Source organism: Rhineura floridana, chromosome 1 (assembly GCF_030035675.1).
Source record: "Rhineura floridana isolate rRhiFlo1 chromosome 1, rRhiFlo1.hap2, whole genome shotgun sequence".
Classification (NCBI taxonomy): Eukaryota; Metazoa; Chordata; class Lepidosauria; order Squamata; family Rhineuridae; genus Rhineura; species Rhineura floridana.
In genome coordinates, this window is record NC_084480.1 from 16,373,911 (window position 1) to 16,390,362 (window position 16,452).

Here is a 16,452-nt window from a genome sequence, read left to right on the forward strand (position 1 = left end):
GCTAAGAGGGCACACCAGTGGTCATCTTTTGGGTGGGACAAAAGGTGGAAGGGCTGAAGCCTGTTGTGCAGAGAGCTATCTGACCCAGGTTGAGGCAAGCGTCCTGCTGGGTGGAGATTTCCTGAACCATGCGTGGGGTGTCAGGAGGGATAATCTCTGGTGAAGGGTGGGCTCATGACAGCCACCAACTATGGATGGGTTTGAAAGAGGATTAGACAAATCCATGCTGGATAAGGTTATCGGTACTACCAGCCGTAATGACTAGATTCTACCTCCGCTGTTAGAGGCAGTATGTCTGCTCTGAGCCCGTGGTTCTGAAACCCACTTTGCCAGACAGTCAACTCAATCTCTCTCTTTTAATCAGAACTATTTTATTAAACCAGAAAACACAAAGGTATACAGAAACTTCAAAGAAAGCATACAGTCTGTGGGGATGGGAACTGAGGATGGCGGTGGTGATGAAGAAGGTTGATAGCAGGTAGGATATTGTAGGATTGTTGAAGAGGTAGATTCAATGGAGGAGAGTTACCTTCTGAGAGAGACAGCTTCTGGAAGAGGCAATTCTGGCAGAGAAATATCTTGTGAGAGAGAGAGAGAGAGAGAGAGAGAGAGAGAGGTAAAAAAGGAGTGTTGTCCTCTGGGGCTACTAGGCCTGCTGCTTGCTTCGCTGATGACAGAAACAACTGAGGCAGGTTTTGGAGGAAAACTAACTAGTCAATTAAAGTGAGGGGTGATGTCACCTGACAGGAAGTTACTGTGAGGTTAAGGGAGCATAGAGACAGACCTCTAGAGTTCCATAACTCTAACCCAGTGGTTCTCAAAATTTTTGGTTCGTGGGGCACTGTAAAACATATAAAAGATTTCTGATGCACTCTGTGTACAAAATTGAAAATATATTAATATATTTTAAACTGTGAATAAAAATAACTTAAACTATAGAAAACTATTGCTTACCCTATACAAATGGGTTTCTTCTCATTTTTAAAATATGCTGCTGCTGCTGGGGACTACCTTCAAGTCGATTCCGACTTAGGGTGACCCTATGAATAGGGTTTTCATGGTAAGCGGTATTCAGAGGGGGTTTACCATTGCCTTCCTCTGAGGCTGAGAGGCAGTGACTGGCCCAGGGTCACCAGTGAGCTTCATGGCTGTGTGGGGATTCGAACCCTGGTCTCCCAGGTCGTAGTCCAACACCTTAACCACTACACCACACTGGCTCTTTTAAAATATACTTTCATAATATTTGAGGCACACCTAGCCCCCTATTATGGCGCACCAGTGTGCCTGGGCGCCCTGTTTGAGAATCAGTGCTCTAACCTAATAAATGCCTTATTTAGCACAACAGAAGGAGTCTCTCTCTATACAATTCTAAACCCTGCGGAGGCAGCACAATGTCCCTGAATGCCAGCTACTGGGAATCGCAACTGAAGAGAGTAGTGTTGCGCTCAGGGCCTGCTTTTGAGCTTCCCGTAGGCATCAGATTGGTCATTGTGAGGTTGCTGGGATGGGTCATTGGCCTGATCCAGCTGGCTTTTCTTATGTCCTTAATCTTGAGACTAAGAAGGAGGAAGCTGGCAGGGAGTGCCACCCCCTGGACTGGTTGTGAGTAAGAAGGCAGGAGGCTGAGGGCAGGCTGAGGCTGGTGGGGCGTGCCCCATTCGCCCTGATGGGCCAGCCTCCACTGTATAATGTTCTTCAGTGTGGTGAAGAGGAGAGCGTTGTACCAGGCTGCGTAGATACTCAAGCAGGAATCTCTTTTGGGGCTTTCATGTGTCTTCAAATGCCAGCACATAATGAGAGGCTGATCCCTCCTTTCCTTCAAGTGCACTGCATATGTCAGTGGCCTCAGGAGCAGGAGGGACTTGCCTTTCTCTCCTGTGCATACAGTAAGAGACCCTTTCCCATGGTCAGGCTCCCTAAGCGATGGATCTGTTCTGGGCCAGTTCTCATCCACACGTTCAGCCAAAGATCATGCAGTGACTACAAGGAGTTGGGCAGAGGTAGCCAATCATGGTGCCCCCCAGATATTAGAATCACAGAATAGTAGAAGTCTCCCCACCATTAAAAGACTCTACATTCGTAGGCACTATAAGGCCATTGTGTCCAACCCCATGCTCAATGCAGAAATCCACCTTAAAGCATACCCGAAAGGTGGCTGTCCAGCTGCCTCCTGAATGCCTCCAGTGCTGGAGAGCCCACCACCTCCCTATGTCATTGCTTCCATTGTCGTATTGCTCTAACAATTAGGAAATTTTTCCTGATGTTCAGCCGAAATCTGTTTTCCTGTAACTTGAGCCCATTATTCCATGTCCTGGGATGATTGAGAAGAGATCCCAGCCCTCCTCTGTGTGACAGCCTTTCAAGTACTTCAACAATGGTATCATATCTCCCCACAGTCTTTTCTTCTCAAGGCTAAACACTGCCAGTTCTTTCAATTCTTCCTCGTAAGGCTTTGTTTCCCGTTCCCTGATCATCCTTGTTGCTGTCCTCTGAACTCTGTTCCAGTTTGTCTGCATCCTTCTTAAAGTGTGGTGTCCAGAACTGGATGCAGTACTCAAGATGAGTACTCAATAGAGGGGAACTAGTACTTCACACAATTTGGAAACAATACTTCTGTTAATGGAGCCTAAAATACCATTTACCTTTTTTGCAGCCACATGTTGGTTCATATTCAGCTTGTGATCAACAACAATTCCAAGATCCTTCTCGCATGTAGTATTGCTGAGCCAAGTATTCCTCATCTTACAACTGTGCATTTGGTTTCCTTTTCCTAGGTGTAGAACTTTGCACTTATCCCGGTTAAATTTCATTCTGTTTTCAGCCCAATGCACCAGCCTATCAAGATCACTTTGAATTTTGTTTCTGTCCTCCAGGGTATTAGCTATCTCTCCCAATTTTGTATCACCTGCAAACTGTTTTTGGATTCCAGCTCCGATCAGCCCCAGGCAGCATAATAATCAGAAATGATGGGAGTTAGAGTCCGATGACATCTGGAGGGTGTGACGTTGACTGTCCATGGAGTAGGGCTTCATAGTGGCACTCATTTGATAAAACTCACAACTGGGCCCACATGTTCAGCCCTGTGTATAGGGCCATATACCAGTATAAGGAAGCTGCCTTATACTGAGTTGGACCATTGGTCCATCTAGCTCCGTATCGTCAACACTGGTTAGCAGCAGCTCTCCAGGGTTGCAGAGGGGGGACATTCCCAGCCTTACCTGGAGATGTCAAGGATTGAACCTGGGACCTTGTGCATTCAAAGCAGATGCTCCACTACTGAGCTACGGCCCTTCCCCATTTGTGGGGCTGGTGGTGGAGGTGCCCACTCCTTCACCATGTTCAGAAAATTTTCAGCTAAATGGGTGTCTAAACCAGCCTAGAGTCTGTTTGATGGCCTGTGGCAAGGACCCTTTCCTACATTGGGCCCATTTTAAGTTTTGCACAAAGCACTGGAGCACTTAGTATAGTGTCGCTGACTCAGCTGCCCCCCTACATGAGGTTCAGGGCCAGGGTAAGCCATGGGCCTGACTTGGCCACTTGGGCCCTCGCAGATGCCCAAGGATGCCAGGCAGTGCTGCTGGTCCTGGTCTTGACAAATCATTGTACCTTTGTGCTCTTCAAACATACTCCTTTATGCAGTGCAGAGATCCTCCAATTTTGCCTGGTCTTGATCATAAGTACGTAGGAACAAGCTGCCTTATACTGAGTGAGACTATTAGCCCATCTGGCTGAGTATTATCTATATTGATTGGCAGTGGCTCATCAGGATTTCAGACAAGGTTTTCTCTTAGCTGTACCTGTGGATACCAGGGATTAAATGTCAGCCCTTCTGAATGCAAAACAGATGCTCGCTCTGCGAAACACTGATTTGCATAATCAAGACTCAGTAAAGCTTGATTTCCTTGCTTTCTGCTCCGTAGGAACAGGTACGTGTGTTCCTTTTCTGCAGCAGGGTGAGGAGGTTTTACAGGGGAACAGCGGGGGGGAGGAGGGTCTGTGTATGATTGCAGGAACCCTTTGTTTCCAAGCCATGATGCTGATGTTGCCCCCAGTGCAAGAGGCAGCCGTGTGCTGCTGTAAAAAATTTTTTTTACTCTGCCTTTCTGAGTTGGCAACAGCGTTTGTAGAAATTGTGTTCTTCAGGGAGCAAAGCAGAGGCTTTCTTTGAAGCTGACAGAATTAAATTTGCTATCTTTGCTGCTGACCAGGTGATGGCATTTGAGGACCCTATTGCACCTTTATATATACAGTCAAACACCGTCAGGGCTGCATGCACATCATATATTTGAAGCACGTTTGAAGCACCTGATTTCCCCAAAAGAATCCTGGGAAATATAGTTTACCTTCTACAGAGTTATACTTCCCAGCACCCTTAAAAAACTACAGCTCCCAGGATTCTTTGAGGGAAAGTGTACTTTAAATGCATGATGTGTACGTAGCACAGGAGTAAAGTAATAGCACCAATGTTGCTTTTTCTTCTTCTTTTGGATAATCTCTGTTCATTCTTTGCTGCTAGGCAGAGTTGTTGATTTTGAAAGGCTGTATGTATTATTTGGCTAGAATGAGAAAATCTTAACTGTCCAAAAAGGATCTGTTTGTGTCTCTGCATGTTGTCAGCATGAAACAAGGCTGTCCTCTTGGTAGCGTGTAATGCACTGTTTTCTTTCTCAAGGCAAACTATACAGAATGTTCTCCCGATTAAGAATAGCTTCTGCTCCCTGTGTGTTGGCCTGCCGCAGAGTACATACAAAAGAAAAAGGCAAGCTCTTGATGCTGAACCCCAGAACAAATAAGGTTAGTTGAATGAAATATATTGCACCCCTGATGTTGAATTAGTAACTGTGCTGTGGACTTTAACATGGGCTTGAAAACTGCTGCAAGAACAGGAGCTTCTCATGTTCAGACTTGAAGAAATGCCAAAAAAGGAAAAAAGACTAAGGCAGCAATCCTTACCCCGCTTACTTAAGAAGTAAGGCCCACTAAATTCAATAGAACATCCAAGAAGACATGCTTCAGATTGAACTGTAGATGAGATTGAAGCCTTACATTGAGCAAAGGCAGAATGACCACATTGAGTCTTGCGCATCTTTATTAGCTTGATTGGAAGTGGGACGTTGTAGAGATTACAGCAAATCCTCCTTTTGCAATATGAGTACACAGTGTTGTGCTTCTGGTGGTGAAGCCTCTGATTGGCTGAGGTGGTGTAGTGTCATGGAATGCCTGGCTGATCACGAAACAAAGTGGTTTGCAGTCCACCTTCCATAAGGGGACACTGTCAATTTGTCTGGGATTAAAACTTTGCACAGAGCAGACAGAGGACTGGGAGGAAAATTCCAGGGAATAGTTAAACTAGAGGACAATGGAATCCAGAAACAATGATGCTGAAGGAAGGGCACATAGAGAACTGAGAAAAAAAGAAGCTGAATGCAGCTTGAAAGAAAGGGTAGAGGATGCGATTTAATTGGAGAAGAGGTACTGACATTTTTTTACATTGTGTTTGAGATTAGTACTTGTTAAGAAGGGGGGGGAAATCACCTTTCTTGAATGTAAATAACTCTTAAAGCAGGGCTTTTTCTTGACAACATTCACCACATACTGTGGGTCTACTGGCTACTTCTTGTCAACTGCAAAGTTCCTGACTGGTGGATGGAACATGACAAGAAGGCCAGGGGTGGGTGCTGTCAGCAAGTCAAACACAGGACTTGTTTCCTAGAAGACTTCCAGGGTTCAGGAACTGGAAGTCTCAGGCTAAGTCTGGCTCTCTGAAGCATGCCACCTCCCTCCCCAAGTGAAGATTCTGTTGACAGCGAAAATAAGAAGCAATTCTCTGTGATAAAAAGATAATTGTGGTGGAACCCCAAGGTCATTGTCAGGTTTACTGTTCTATCAGGCACTTTTTTTAAAATTGAAGCTGAGAGTCATAAGAGGATTAAGAATGCTAAACAAAAGTCTGGGCAGATAGATGTCAAAGGGGGCAGTTGAGGATGCTGAGAGACTGGTAACAAAAGTGACAAATGCTCCCCCCCTTCCAGGGGAAAAAATCCCTGCCCCTTTCAATAATATTTCAATATTGATTATTTCTTAAAATGCTTGTTCGCTGAGTGTCTGGATAAGCCTTAAATTGGCCATCTTGAAATTTATTATTCTGAACAAGGTGGGCCTCTGAATGCTGTTTAAATCTCTGAAGAAACAGAGCAGAGATAAGATCTGAGATTAGTGCAAGTGATCCCCACTTTCTTTCAGAAACACAGTATCCTTCATGGAGGCTAAAGTTTTAATCTACCCTCCTTGGCAGATTAAAGTTGAAGAAACTAAAGGCCCTATTAACTGAGAAATTTGAGAGGCATCCTCCTTTTCTCTCCTACATCAGGGAATGCCTCTTCTAAGATAATGCTCTCCATGACATATCACCTAACAACACCTTATGAAGAGTCAGCAAGGGTAGCCCCAAGGAGATTGTATTACAGTAAGATATTTGAAGGTTGCTTGATCTATTTGAGTGGAGTGCGTTTTTCATCCACCTTTTTATGCTCAACAAAATGATGTTCTATCAGTGTGGGCATGGCAAGAAAAGTGTGACACACTTTTCTGCAACTTAAAATCTTGCCTGTCCTGTGAGCGATACGCAGTCGGTAGTGGGATAGCTTTTTGCTGTTCTGCACCCACAAAGATCTTGTTTGCTTTGTGTATCATTCTGTGGACGCAACATTGCAAAAGCTTGTGCAAAAGCTTGTAAACCAGGAAGGGCCACATTCCCTTGCAGGGGACCTTCTGAGAGCAATGTGCCAGCGATGGGCGGGGTCAGAGGCAAAAGTGGGCTGAGGAATGGATGCAATTCTTACGTCTGCACAGTAGGCTGCGTTCTTGCCATGCAAAAATAAAGAGGTTCCTATACACTCGCACAACATCCAGGCAGCAAGAGGCATTCACAGGTCAAGGACACATTCCAGCCAGACAAAACCACCAGGGGAGGGTGTGGAGCAGGGCTTGAGGGGCACGGCCTGAGAAGAGGAGATGTGGCTAGGGAAAGTCTGGAGGGCTGCAATTGGCCTCTGGGACTGAGGTTGCCCACCCTTGCTCTTCACTAGTAACACTAAGTATTATATTGCTGGCTAAACTTCAGTTTACAACTTAATGCAGGACCGGCGTCAGGGGTTAGCATCACCAGGCGCCTATCAAGGCCCATGCTGCAGTGGGGAGTCCACTGCCAATCCCCAGAGATTCCTGGCTGTGCTACCGGGGAGGCTGGTGTCCCACCATCCTCAGTCTTCCCTCAGCCAGCTCCTGCCTGCCTGCATTCTTACCTGCAGAAAACACACAAAAAACAGGAAGCACCCCAAAATGATGTGCCAAAAAGAGTGGAAAAATGACAATATTTTGCTCTAATACAATAGGGCTCCGCTTGTTGGTGCCCCGCTTGTTGGCTTTCCGCTAATACGGCGGTGCCAGTGGGGCGATCAGCTGTAGTGCCGGGAGCTCCAGCCGCCATGCTCCAGCTGACAGCTATCAGCTGGAGCACATGAGCTCCCCATGCTACAGCTGATTGTGTGCTCCAGCTGATCAGCTGTAGCGTGCGATCAGCTGTAGGGCGGGGAGCTCGTGCGCTACAGCTGAGTAGGGCCCCACTTTCCGGCTGTTTTCGCTTTTCGGCGGGGGCCTGGAACGGAACCTGCCGTATGAGTGGGGCCCTACTGTAGTTTTTTTTTTTTTAACAGGAGTTTTTGAGATTGGTTTGTTAAGAAGCAAGGGAAAAAAAGCCCTCGATAAAGGCATTTTTGGCTGAAATGCATTGGGCATATTATATGAGTAAAGAACCCATCCTTCTTTCTGGTATTGTTGAGTTAGTTTTCTCTTTTTTGCACATCAACCAGTCCGGGGGTGACCTGTCCGCTTCCTCCTCCTTTCTCCATTTTCCCATTGTGGAACTCAGCAGGGAGGAGGATGAGGACAAAGCTAGAATTGGATGGCTCTGCCTGTCATTGGCTCTGGCGCCATCTACTGTGGGGCCCCCTGCCTTCTGCCCTACTAGTCCCAATGGGCACCTGCCATCACGGTTCTGCTGTTTCAGCCTGCCTACCTGCCTGAGTGAGCAAGCAATCAGAGAAGGAACAATAGCTGCTCTGCACCTTGTGCTCTCCGTCTGGGTTCAGAGGAAGAGGCAAGTGCATTGGCAGGGACAATAATGGCAAAGAGGAGGTGGGCACACTCAGGGAGAGGTCCCTGCTGAGAGTATTTTGTCCAAGGCTCCCCCAAGCCTGGCACTGTCACTGGCTTCTTGCGCCTGACGTTTGATTGTCTCCTGTCTGTCTCCAGGGTATGGCTTTTACGTTAAAAGAACGGCAGATGCTTGGGCTCCAAGGACTTCTACCTCCAAAGATAGAGACGCAAGACATCCAAGCCTTACGGTTCCATAAGAATGTGGCAAAAATGACTGACCCTTTGGAAAAGTAAGAGTGCATCGGCAGGCTCTTACACTTGCATAATTCATTCTCGGATTTTCGATGAGATGTTGTTTTGTGGTTTGGACATGTTTTGGGGCATTCACAAGGCTGATATGGAATACTCCAAATTGACTGGGAAAAGTCAGTTTGCTCCGAGTTCAGCTTTTGAAAGCAGTTGGTTGAATTGCCCCTTTAAAAGTGTCTGGTAAGAGAACACGCAACAATGCCAAACACAGAATCATAGAGCAGCAGAGTTGGAAGGGGCCTGTAAGGCCTTCGAGGCCAACCCCCTGTTCAGTGCAGGAGTCCAACTTAAAGCATCCCCGACAGGTGCCTGTCCAGCTGTCTCTTGAAGGCCTCCACTGTTGGAGACCCCACCAGCTCCCTAGGTAATAGATTCCATTGTCATACTACTCTAACAGTTAGGAAGCAGGGCTTCCATCAAAACACCTCCTGCTAGGTATCGCTACATTGCACAGTCTGTACATCTTTGAACTTGTTCCCATTTTCCAAAGATCCCCCAATATATTCTTTGTTGCTCTGGTTCTTACAAGCAGAGTAAGCTGTTGTCTTGATTCCTTTTCTGATTAGAACATACGCAGCTGCCTTATACCAGGTCAGACCATTGGTCCATCCATCTCAGTATTTCCTACACTGACTGGCAGCAGCTCTCCAGAGTTTCAGGCAGGAGCCTCTCTCAGCCCTACCTGGAGATGCCGGGGATTGAACCGGGGACCTTCTGCATGTAAAGCACATGCTGTGCCCCTGAGCGATGGCACTTCTGCTTTTATTATATAATTCAGAGGTGGGGAACTGGATGTGACCAGTGGGCCGATTTGTTATCTTCCCCACCCGTTGCAGGTCAAGTTTGACAGGTGCGCGGAGCCTCCCACCTGTCAGTCACCTGACATCAAAATGATACCAGGTGACCTCTCCCCTGGGGGTCTTCAGGAGCCCCTTTTAAAGCACTGTCTCACCCAGCACTTTGGAAGCACCACTCATCAGGTGTTTGGCAGTTCCTGCAAATCCTTTGTGAGCTGAACCAAGGCTTTATTTGCCCCAAGTCACATGTAGGGCAGGTGGGTGTGACTTGGCCAGAATGGCCTTGCAGGCCTAACTAGGCCCACGAGCTGGAGGTTCCCCATCCTTGATATAAATGTCAGAGTAATTACCCATTTGAGTGTTAATATAGTGTCACTTTGAATATAGGCAATCACAGCAACAAAGATAGATAACGTGCTCATAAAGCAGTGTTCTGCCTAAGAGAATAACTCTTTTCAAGGGAATGCCATATCCGCTGTGCAAACATTGACAAACATGATCACATTCATATTCCCCACCCCGTAATCAGATTTTCCCGTAAACCTAATCCCGTGCTTGTTTCTTGGAAGAAACTTGCACTTAGTTCATGGAGGTTACTTCCAATCAAGCTTGCAAAGGGTTTTGCACTGCAGTCCAAGGTTGTTTTCGCTAATGACATTAAACTTTTATTTTTCATTTAACAACTTGTATTCCTATAATGCTGAATGCAAAACTCACATTGATTGGAAAAATCAATGAGAACAAGCTATTTTAAAAATAGCTCTCATGACATTCAGCAGTGATTAAATCCAATCCAAGTTTAAAGGTGATCTTACAACATTTTTTGGAATGATCCTATTGTCTTGGTACCTGTGTGCATACTTTGGTCTACTCTAGTGTACTTTGATGTGCTATTTATTTGTGCTTAAGTTTCTCACTGCTTTGCTTGTCTATTTACTCCAGTGTTGTACCAGTGCCTAAAGTGGGTGGGGGAGGACCTCATCCCTACCCAGCTCACGGCCTCCCCTCCTCACCCTACACTGTCCCCATGTAGCAATTAGGCTTGTCTAAAAAAGCTTCCACCGGAGTCAATGGAATTTTTTTTAAAAAAATCCCTAATATCCAGGGTGCGGGGGGGGGATTATGGGAGGCACAGCTGGGGAGGGGAGAATTAACTCCCCATGCATTGACTCTACCACCAAATTTTTTTTTTCAAGCCTGCTTGTTGCACGCGCAAGAGAGAGAATGAATGAATGGGTGTTTATGAATGAATGAGCATGTTATGTATGATAATGAATGTGTATGAATGTATAGATTTGTGTGTCTGTGTGTGTGAGGGAGGGGGAGAGACCCTCCCTGACCATGCTCACTTTTTGAGTTGGTGTCACCATTGGGGGTGCCCAGCCTCCAGCATCTTGGCTATGAGGGAAGGCAGCCCTCGGGGTGAAAATAGTCCCCCCCCCATCTAAAGACAGGGATAACTCCAAAGGGTAGCCAGGGTAGTGGTTGCTCCTCCAAAACATTGTTCTTGCCATCCCTTCAGGTACCACACACATAAAAATAGCATAACTTCATGAACCACCACAAGTTGATTATCAAGCTATTGTGGTAGATTTTAATGTGTGGATGAAAAACCTGCACTTATTTAAAAATAAGTGAGAGCTGGTGACAGTAGAGGGAGGGACGCCAGACTCAGAACTGCCTGGTCAGAGACAGTAGGAGCCTTCACCACCACCACCAGAACAAAACTATTCTCTCCCAGTCCTTGCTTACACACATTTGCTGCCACACATAAACATTCAAGAAACATGTGTTGGAATCTTCAGTGAAGATCACATCATAACGGAGTTTCCTAAGAGAGGGAATTAGCAACAAGACAGTGAGCTCCAGTGGAGTATTGTTATTGCAGTAAAACCTCATTATACCATGGGGGTTGGGGACAAAGGATGTACCCAAGGTATAGGGCTTCCATGTTATAATAAAAACTGCACTTCAGGTACTGGAGTACTGGTTCCTAGAGAGGCAAGAAAAGGGCTACTGCTGTGGCTGAGTAAAGGAAAAATCTGGAAGGGTAACAGAAGGAAAACCAGTTAACAAAAACTAGAACTCCACAGACAGTGACCTAAGAACTTGAAGAAGGCTGAAGAGATAAGTATTCCTTAGGGAAAAAAACACCAGGAAAGAAAAGGGCAGGAGGGAGGGGGACGTCAGAAGAAAGATATGTAAAAAGAACAGTGAGATGAAAAAAGGCTCAGACACATCCAGGGGAAGCAAATGGAAGACTCACCCAGGAGAACGACGACAGATAACGAAAAAGGGCATACAGTATTTTACTCAGGGGACATGATTACACCTATGGTATATCCGATTCTATGGTACAAGGAGATGCATTACAGTGAGGTTCTACTGTATTATTTTTGTTGTTGTTGCTTTATTAACAGCAACATTCTAAAACCTGTTAAAAACATTCTAAAAAAAAGTTACAGAGAAAAACATTCTTCTATCCAGTGATCTCCAGGTTGCTAGAAGCAGTCACTTTCAGCCATCATATGCCTGGGTAAACAGGAATGTGTTCAAATTCCTCCTAAAAGTCAATAATGATGGAGACAGATGCACCCCACTGGGGAAGGCATTTCACAAATGGGGGGCCACCACTGACAAGGCCTTGTCACAGGTCAACACCAACTGGGAAGTACCACCAGCAAAGGTTTAAGGAGTAATGAGATGTGCATTTTATTACAGCGATGGACAGAAAGCACATTAGGAGTGAGGATGAAGGGAAGAAAAAGGGGTTGCTTAACCTTTTCCCTTCTGGCAACTTTCCAGCTCAAAATCCACTGCTTTTTACACGCTGCTTTTTGTTCCATGGAGGAAAATAATATATGGACACTTGTATCTTTTCTCCTAAGAGTGAAAAGCAACAAGAGTGGGCGTGTGGATATTTTGAGCAGAAAAATGACTGGAAGAGAAAGAGTTAAGTGTTCCTTTCCTTTTCTCCCCCTCTGTCCTTTTGCTGTCCCTCTTCCAAAACCTACAGCCTCTGATGCCACTCGTGGTTTTTAGAAAAGAGAATGTTGGAAAAGAGATACTTGGCTGTGAAGAATAGTTTCACAGGAGAACTAGAAATCAAAAAAGAAGAGGGGTTTTTTTTGTTCTGTCTTTCATTTCATCTTCAGAATGGGCAGATCTATATATCTATATCCATATCTATACATCTAATATGTATAACTAAGGTTCAGAAAATGTCGTGAGCCAGGCAGAAGGGAGGAGGTTATTCGAAGGCGAGTCAGATGATGAAGAGTTGGACTGGGAGCTCGGGGTGGGGGATGACAGCGGGGTGGACAGGATGCCCCAACCCCCATCTCTGACGGCTCAGCTTTCCCCACTCCCGACTTCCCTGCAGAATCACCACCTAGTTCATCGGGCACTCTCCAGCTGGACATGCCCCCACTGCCCGCCTCTGAGACACAGCCGGTCACACCAGACATTTTCCCACCTAGCACTGCCCAGTTTCCCATGCCCGAACCAACTGTTAGAAGCCCCCCTCCATCAGAGGGGAACTAGAGATCAAATCACCTTCACCCTGTGCTCAGAGGCACCAGAGGGGGGGAAGTTTCAACAGTCAAAGGTGAGGAGGAGACTTTGTGTGTCTGCCTGATCCAAGCCTACTTAAGCTGACTCAGGAGAACCCAGTTGCTGAGTCAACATCTTAATGCCGTGTTAGCATGCTTAGTCAGTGTTAGCTTAGGGCCAAAGTTCCTAGCAAGCTTAGTTAGATTAATGAGGCACACTGCTTTTGATGTATCTATAGAACCAGTGTGGTGTAATGGTTAAGGTGCTGGACTACAACCTGGGAGACCAGGGTTCGAATCCCCACACAGCCATGAAGCTCAGAGTGACCTTTGGCCAGTCACTGCCTCTCGGCCTCAGAGGAAGGCCATGGTAAACCCCCTCTGAATACCGCTTACCATGAAAACCCTATTCATGGGGTCGCCATAAGTTGGAATCGACTTGAAGGCAGTCCATTTCTATTTTTTTCATAACTTAAATAAAAAAAAAACCAGACGTGTCTGTGACTGAGTCCTTCGACGATGGGCAGGACAGAAAAGGGCAACCAGAATGATCAAGGGGATGGAGCATTTGGAGCTTTTTAGTTTAGAGGAAAGGTGAGTAAGAGACAACATGCTAGGAGCGTATACAATTATGCAGGGTTTGGAAAAGTGGATAGATGAAAGTTTTTCTCCGTCATAACACTAGGACTTGGGGACATCCAATTAAGCTAGATGATTCAGGATAAACAAAGTACTTCTTCACAGAGCACATAGCTAAACTGTGGAATTTGCTCCCACAAGAGGCGGTGATGACCACCAACTTGGATGCCTTTAAAACACATATTCATGAAGGAAAAGGCTACCAGTGGCTACTAACACTGATGGCTATGTTCTGCCTCCACAGTTAAAGTCAGCATGCTTCTGAACATCAGTTGCTGGGAATCACAGATGGGGAGAGCGCTTTTGCACCGAGATCCTGCTTATGGGCTTCCAATAGGCCTCTGGTTGGCCATTGTGAGAACAGGATCCTGGACTAGATGGGCCACTGACCTGATCAATCAGGCTCTTCTTATATTCTTACGTTGTGTTCTTAAGCTTGCTTCTCCACTGCTTTATTTACAGATACATCTATGTAATGGGGATGCAAGAAAGAAATGAGAAGCTTTTCTACAGGGTGTTGCAAGATGATATTGAACAATTAATGCCAATTGTTTATACTCCAACAGTAGGCCTAGCATGTTCCCAGTATGGACATATCTTTAGGAGGCCAAAGTAAGAACTGTTTATTATATATATTTTATATTTTTTGTGTATTTTTCAGGGAAGCATATTAGAAGAGACTCAAGAGCTGATGAGCAATGTCTATCTGTTAATTGCTTAGTTTACTTGATAAAGCACTATGTATGTTGATGCTCTGTATAAATAAACTAGCAGCCTGCAGCCAAAGATTTGGCTAATTTTGTCCAAATGAATATCTGCAGTTCATCTCCCACTACCCCCTTCTTGCTGCAGTTCCTGAGTCTGCTTTACCCTTTCCCTCAAGCTTTTTTCTTTTTCATATACCCTTCCTTTAGGTTTCTGTTTGGTACTCCACTGCCTAACCTATTCCATGCTGGTAGTTGTTAATCTTAGAGATGACAAACAAATATTCTAAATAAATCAAATTAGCTTTCCCCTTCTTTCCACCCCATCCTTTTGAACTTTCCCACCTACTGGGATTGATTTCCAGTTCTTGGCTTGTCCCATTAAGGTTCTTGTCCTCCTAGTCCTTGGGTCTAGTGTGAGCTTTTCAGCTCAGCCGAATGGACAACTTTTCCTTCCCTCACAGATGATGGACTGAAAATTTTATTTCTTGAGCAGTTAGGACACTCATACGCTTTGCATGCCATTAAGCCAGGTCAACCAGTGCCAGAGACTTCCCAGCCACAGTCTAGGTAACAATTACAATGATAGCAATTCAGTGAATAATTTCATACAATTTACATTTAATACAATGTAATCCTATAAAACTTAGCATTTTTAGATTTTTGCATTGTTCTCTGGTTAGCAATTGTTTTTTTCTGTTTGTAAATGAGAAACCTCTGCTTTGACATTTGTCCAACTCTGAATTTCTGTTCATAGAGAATAGTGTGAAGAAGAGAATGTTAAGACAGGATTTTTTCTCTTATCTCCTGTTCCTTGCTCAATTGTACTCTTGATCCATGCCTTAAGTACTTTCGTCAGCTTTAATTGCTGATTTATGAATTGTTGTCCAGCTTTATTTCATGCAACAGATTGAAGCTGGGGTGGGTGTTAAGGTTAGATTAATTTTGCATTTTCCAAACTCCATAATCTTTTAATAATGGCACATTTCAGAATCCAATCACATACTCATTGTATTTTCTTTTTTAAGTACTCTGTTTAATTTGACTTATTAATAGAGAGGAAGCACTGTGCCAGGCTCTCGCTGCAAAGAAAAAGGATGGTTTGAATGTATCAGTGATGAAAGTGTTTCCATTTTTTATTTTCTTGCAGAGGATTGTTCATTGCCTTAACAGATAGGGGCCATATTAGAACAATTGTGAATAACTGGCCAGAAAATGATGTGAAGGTACTGCCTCTTCCATGTATCCTCTTCTTCATGTGTGTCTGTTTTCCCTAATGCCGGCTTGGCCTCTTCAACAGTGGGGATAATGAATGGAATATAGGAACGTAGGAATTTGCCTTATGCTGAGTTCTCACCACTGATCCATCTAGCTCAGTATTATCTACATTGACTGGCAGAGGCTCTCCAGGGTTTCATGCAGGACCCCTTTGTGAGGCGTCCTTCCCTGGCTCTCCCTGTCAGGTTCCTACCTGCTCGTGGTTACTGCCTGTCTCTAGGCACCACCAGGGACTCCACCAGTCCGGACCGCTCTCTCTTATGATTTCTCTCCCCGCTCTAGCACAGATCTCAACAGATCCCCCTGCTAGGCAACCACCAGTAACGTCCCAATACTAGTATTCCCAGAGACTCTGAATACTGGTATTGTTATTCTCTTCACCACTGCCACCATTTGTTACAGTTCCCCTTCAGCCTTGGTCATTACCTTACCCTCCCTTCTGGTCTGTGAAACCCCAGCCAAGGATCAGGCCTTTGGTAAACCAAATTAAGTATTTATTACAGATAACAAAGCTAACAAGATTAACAAGATTTCTTCTTAAGGCACATAAGCATATGGTTTTACTCAATACTAATCCGAACTCCACCTCCCTCCTTCTCCACTCTCTCCTGGCAAACAACTCTCTCAAACCCCACCAAGCAATCCACTCTTTCTCTTCTCCCCCCCCCCAGATTCCACAATTCACCACCTCACATTCACCCAGATTTACCTGTCATCCTTTCATTTATACTGTCAGCCATTTTAAACATTCAGCCAATCATCAAGCATTCTATTGCCCATTCACTCCCCCTCCGCTTTCACTACTTACCATGTATACTCTAAACAACCAGCACTTACCATATATACACTAATATATAGGAACATCACATTTCCCCCCCCTTAAACAACAGCAGAGTATTATTCCTGTTCCAGGATTTATACGTCGCGTTAACAAATAAAAGTCTCTATGGGGAAAATGTCTTTCTTTGTTCCTCTGTCTGGTCACGTCACTGCAGTCCCAGCCACTTGCCTGGAAAG

The 16,452-nt window shown here is 45.1% G+C and overlaps 1 protein-coding gene across 2 annotated transcripts in view; it reads left to right on the top strand.

Moving 5' to 3' along the window:
• ME2 (malic enzyme 2) overlaps positions 1-16,452 on the top strand; it is a 58,761-nt gene that overhangs the window by 14,949 nt on the left and 27,360 nt on the right. For both annotated transcript variants that reach the window (XM_061614529.1, XM_061614537.1), the window contains 4 exons: positions 4,673-4,794; positions 8,314-8,447; positions 13,916-14,065; positions 15,308-15,383. In XM_061614529.1, coding sequence (XP_061470513.1) covers positions 4,673-4,794; positions 8,314-8,447; positions 13,916-14,065; positions 15,308-15,383 — 482 coding nt within the window. The remainder of the gene's footprint in view (positions 1-4,672; positions 4,795-8,313; positions 8,448-13,915; positions 14,066-15,307; positions 15,384-16,452) is intronic.